Here is a 5,000-nt window from a genome sequence, read left to right as displayed (position 1 = left end):
GAAATCCAATTTTTCTTAAAAGTTTATATTAAAATATATCTTGTTTTTAAGAATTGTAAAGGATCACAAGTGTGTTCTTGATTTGTTGTAAACAAAGACAGAAAATAAACTTCCTTCATTCAATTAATAAACTGTATGCCTCACTGTCACTGTGTGGAAGAGACTGGGATCATTCTTTTGTGCAAGAGGCAACATCAGGCTTGACTTAAAACATTACTTTCCTAACTTAGTGAAACTAAATGTAACAAATTAACACATAGATATAAATGGACTGAATTGTTATTTCTTATTTTATTTCTTATTATAATATTAAAAAAAAAAAAATCTACCGATACCCGATCCAGCTATTTTAGTGATATCGGAGGTGCATCCCTAGTATATGATACATACATATATATATTTATTACATGGCGTTTTCACATTCGCCGAAATGCTTGCTTGTGATTGGTCAATAGCGCTCGTCAGAGGTCCGTTATTACTCGATAACGGACCTCTGGCGAACAATAATGACCGCTGTGCGCAGCTGTTCGCAATCAAGCCCACTGACACACTGCATCAGTGCAGCCAATCAGACACACCTGCCGGCTGCACTGACAGCGGAGTGTGTGTGACGATGACAGCGGGAGCGACAGAACAGAACTGCGTCTACATTTGATCTCGTCTTGTCGATGAAAAATGAATTAGGTATATTGTTAGTAAGTTAGCCATGTAATAAGCGGGATAATGTATAGCTATTAGGGATGGGTACCGAATTCGGTACTTTTGAGGTACCGAACCGAAACACGTCGGTACTACTGACTAGTATCGATTCAAGTGAGATACAAAAAATAATAATAAATAAAAAAAGAATTACCCTTTTATTTTTATTTATTTTTAATTTTTCCTTTTTTCTTTTCATGTCAACGTTCACACGCACAATATATGCTTACCTAGGATTTTACTTGATTCAACAACAAAGCAGTCGGAGCAATGGCAAGCCGAAAACTGTCGAAATTGTAGTTATTTGAAGTTTGGATTTTTTTTTCACGACTGAGGAAGGTAAATAAAATTTCTTGAGACTAAAGTACAGAAAAAAGGTACCGTTGGGTACCGGTATCGATTCACAGGTACCGGTACCGTATCGGTTCAAATGTGAAAGGTACCCATCCCTAATAGCTATACTCGATCATTGTTGCAAAATAATTGACCTTCACTGACGTTTAAAAAACCTCGGCGCGGCGCCTCGGTATTCTAAACTCCGTGTCGGTCAATTATTTTGCGACAATGACCTCGTAGTTATACATTATCCCTTACATAACACACACCAGTAAGCTGGCTGAGCTGCAGGTGTCTCAGCCCGCTGGTGTAGTTGAGTGAGCCCGACTCGTTCCTCTCGTAGTTGGACATCACAGCCAGGGCGTATTTGTTGTTGAAGAGGGTGTGGCCTCGAATCAGCCTCAAGTTGACCAATGGGATCGTCGCTCCCTTGTTGATCGCGATCAGAACGTACCCGCCCACTTCCTCTATCGACTGGAGAGAGAGAGAGAGAGAGAAGAGGAGAGGATATATTTTAACCTTTTTTGTATCCAAGGAGTGTTGACTCACAATTGGCAGTGTTAGGGGGTGGGAAGCTGGTGGGTGGGGATCATTCGGACGTTGTGGACAGCGACTCCTACAGGTCGGTTGGTGCGCCTGCGCAGTAGAATCAGGAAGCGACGGGGGCGGGGGGTGTCCCTCCCACGCAGACCCTCGCCGCTGAGAGATCACGCTGTGCAGGTGAAAAGATGCGACTGCTGCTTCCTCGAGTACCAGAGGGGACACGTGATGCAATGCTTCGTCCACATTGCAGCCGGCCAGTGGGAGGCATGGCCAAACAGCGTTCGAGACAGGGGAGGGTAGAATTGGACGATACGAAATTGGGGACGGGAGAAAAATTGAAAAATGGGGAGAAAAAGTAAATAAAAAAAAAAAATGCAGACGACACAACGGTGGTGGGCCTCATTAAAAACAACGATCAGTCGGCCTACGTGGAGGAGGTCCAGCACCTGGTGGCGTGGTGCGCCGACAACAACATGACCCTCAACACCAAGACAACCAAGGAGCTCATGGTGGACTTCAGAAAGACCAGAGCCAGCGGCGCGCATGTGTGTCCACTTCAACGGGACGGAGGTCGAGCAGCGCGTCTCCAGCTTCAAATCCCTGGGAGTCCACGTCTCCGAGGAGTCACCTCTCTTGGAACCTCAACACCTCAGCACTGGTCGAGAAGGCTCACCACCAGCGCCTCTTCTTCCTGAGGAGACTGAGGAAAGCCCACCTCTCGTCTCCTCAGATTCTGGTGAACACTTCTACCGGTGCGCCATAGAAAGCATATATACTGACCAACTGCACCACGGTCTGGTACGGCAACTGCACCGCCTCTGAGTGGAAAACACTGCAGAGAGGTGGTGGAAACCGCTCCAACGCATCACCGGTACGCGTCTATTCTTATCCTAACGCATGTATGCTTCCGCGTTTGCGTTTTGCTAATCTGATTGGCCACTGCCGTTTCTGGTGCGATCTGATTGGCCACTGACGTTTCTGGTCATGACTCATGTGACATGTGCGCCCAATCGCGTGACGCGCCCATTTCCGCCTCGACCAGCAGCAAACTACCTAATGCCTAGTTTATCACTGGTTAAGCTTAGGCGACTCTTTCGAAGTTGGTTACGGTTAGAGTTTGGAATCAGGGCTGGCGTTCTATCGCCCTGCTCTAAGACAAACTCTAACCTTAACCAACTTCGAAAGAGTCGCCTAAACTTAACCGGCGAAAGAACTTGCCGTCACACGATTGGCGCGACCAGAAACGTCAGTGGCCAATCAGAGCGCAAAACGCAAACGCGGAAGCATGAACCTGTTGGTATTCGAATAGACACCACCGGTAAACCACTCCCTGCAATTGAGTCTATCCATCACAAACGGTGTCTGAGGCAGCATTGTCTCTAAATATGGACGTCTCCCATTGAGATCGGTCGACCACTACTGGCAACAGACTTTGGTCACAAGAGGGATTCTTCTTTAACATCTAGGGCTAAAGTCACCCCCTAATAGTTATATTTTTAATATGAGGTCACTGTGGAAACAGAACGTTCATCGCTGTCTCGCTAGAGTGGGGTAAATAAATACCATATGCTGCCTGTCACTGACAACAAGAGCTCTGCACCATGATAAATGAAACAAAACAGACGTAGCAACAATAGCTAACAGCTAACAAGAGCACAGTGTCATGGAAGAGAAGAAAGAGGGAGTGCCATGCCTGTGACCCGCCACTAGGGGCAGAGCGGCTAGCTGTGAGTCAGCAGTCTGCGTTTACACATGGACCCTAATCTTCCACTAATAATCAGAATAAAAAATACCTCATGTAACCACCTCAATCAGAAGAGACCGGTCTGATCCTGATGTCTCCCTGACTTGGTCATTAGTACACAGAAGATGGTGGACAGTTGCTGGTCCCTGGCTAGCATTTATGATGGTTTGAAAATGGGGGACACTGATGTAAAGTTGTAAACAAGACGAAAGTCTTTCTCTGGTCTGCATCCCCTTAACAATTGTGTGTATTGAGCCGTACTGTATTGTATCTGTTAATACAATTTTCAATCAATCAATCAGCAGGGCTTTACATGATGGCCAGGGAGGCGCAAGGTTATTAAAACAAATGTTGAAAATGATGCACAGAACTGTCAGAATAAAGCCACGTGCGCTGCTGGCAGGGTGTTCATGCCAAGCCCTGGCTGCTGGGCACAGCGTTTGAGTATCTGTGCTTCTTTCTTAAAAAGCAGCAGAATATATTATGTAGTCGTGAGTGCGAGAGGAGCTACGTGTAGGCAGGTTTCTTTCTGGGCATGTTGTCAAACAAGTAATATTGTGATTACATGCTTTGGGGCATGCAACCGTGCTTCAGCGTATTTAAGCACTTGAGTTGAAACCGCAGCTAGTGGCCTTGTAGGTCTGTGAGGCGCTTTGCTTCTTTGCTCAGCTAAATGACTAAATGTAATGTAATGCTTCAAAAGAAACAGCATAAGGTGCGGCTACGGGGTGCAGTGGGCAAGGCGCTCACCGTGAATACTGGAGACGCTGGGCTTGCCTGTTCGAGCCCAGCGCTCCACATTGCTTTCAGTTTAGCTGGTCGTTCATACTAATACACATTGGCCGTATTAGGGGGTGGGAAACTGATGGGTGGGGATCGGGCGTTGTGGACAGCGACTCCTACAGGTCGGTTGGTGCGCCTGCGCAGTAGAATCAGGAAGTGATGGGGGCGGCGCCCCTCCAAAGCGCAGACCCCTGACGCTGAGAGATCGAGCTGCGCAGGTGGAAAGATGCGACTGCTGTTACCTCAAGTACCGGAAGGGACTTGTGCTATGTATGACTTAGTCCACATTGCAGCCGGCTTGTGGGAGGCAAGAAACAGCGTTCGAGACAGGGGAGGGTTGAATTGGACGATACGAAAATTGGGGATGGGAGAAAAATTGAAAATGGGATACAAAAAAAAGCATAATCCCCCAGTCCTCTTTTTGGTTGGCTAACCCTCTTCCACGATACACTCATAGTTTATATGTTTATATAAAATCATAGTGAAATTTAACAATTCCAGTCAGGCAGTAGGGTACTATGAAGGGTACTATGAAGGGTACTATGAAGGGTACTATGAAGGGTACTATGCAGAGAAGGTAGTGGGAAGTGTACAGCCGTACAATACCTGTATGATCCAGAGTACAGAGTACCTGTAGGAAGGACAGGTATATAGCACTCACCTGTAGGAAGGACAGGTCAATGAGGTCACAGCACTCACCTGTCGGAAGGACAGGTCAATGAGGTCACAGCACTCACCTGTCGGAAGGACAGGTCAATGAGGTCACAGCACTCACCTGTAGGAAGGACAGGTCGTGGTTCTCCTGTGTGTAGGTGATCTCCAGGTTCTCCAGCACCACAGTGCAGTTGCTGTACATCCTCACCATGTTGTCATAGTGATCGTGGACCGAATTTAG

General features: G+C 46.7%; 1 protein-coding gene across 1 annotated transcript in view; it reads right to left on the bottom strand.

The window, feature by feature from the left end:
• The window catches only part of LOC311238616 (melanoma receptor tyrosine-protein kinase-like), a gene marked incomplete at its 5' end in the record, with an annotated part of 70,785 nt that overhangs the window by 40,329 nt on the left and 25,456 nt on the right, over positions 1-5,000 (bottom strand). Inside the window, 2 exon segments of the mRNA XM_084326743.1 lie at positions 1,305-1,509; positions 4,881-4,996. Coding sequence (XP_084182869.1) covers positions 1,305-1,509; positions 4,881-4,996 — 321 coding nt within the window.

Source organism: Notolepis coatsorum (genome assembly GCF_963971535.1).
Source record: "Notolepis coatsorum genome assembly, chromosome: 12".
In the NCBI taxonomy this organism is placed as follows: domain Eukaryota; kingdom Metazoa; phylum Chordata; class Actinopteri; order Aulopiformes; family Paralepididae; genus Notolepis; species Notolepis coatsorum.
This window is presented reverse-complemented; position numbering and strand designations above follow the sequence as displayed.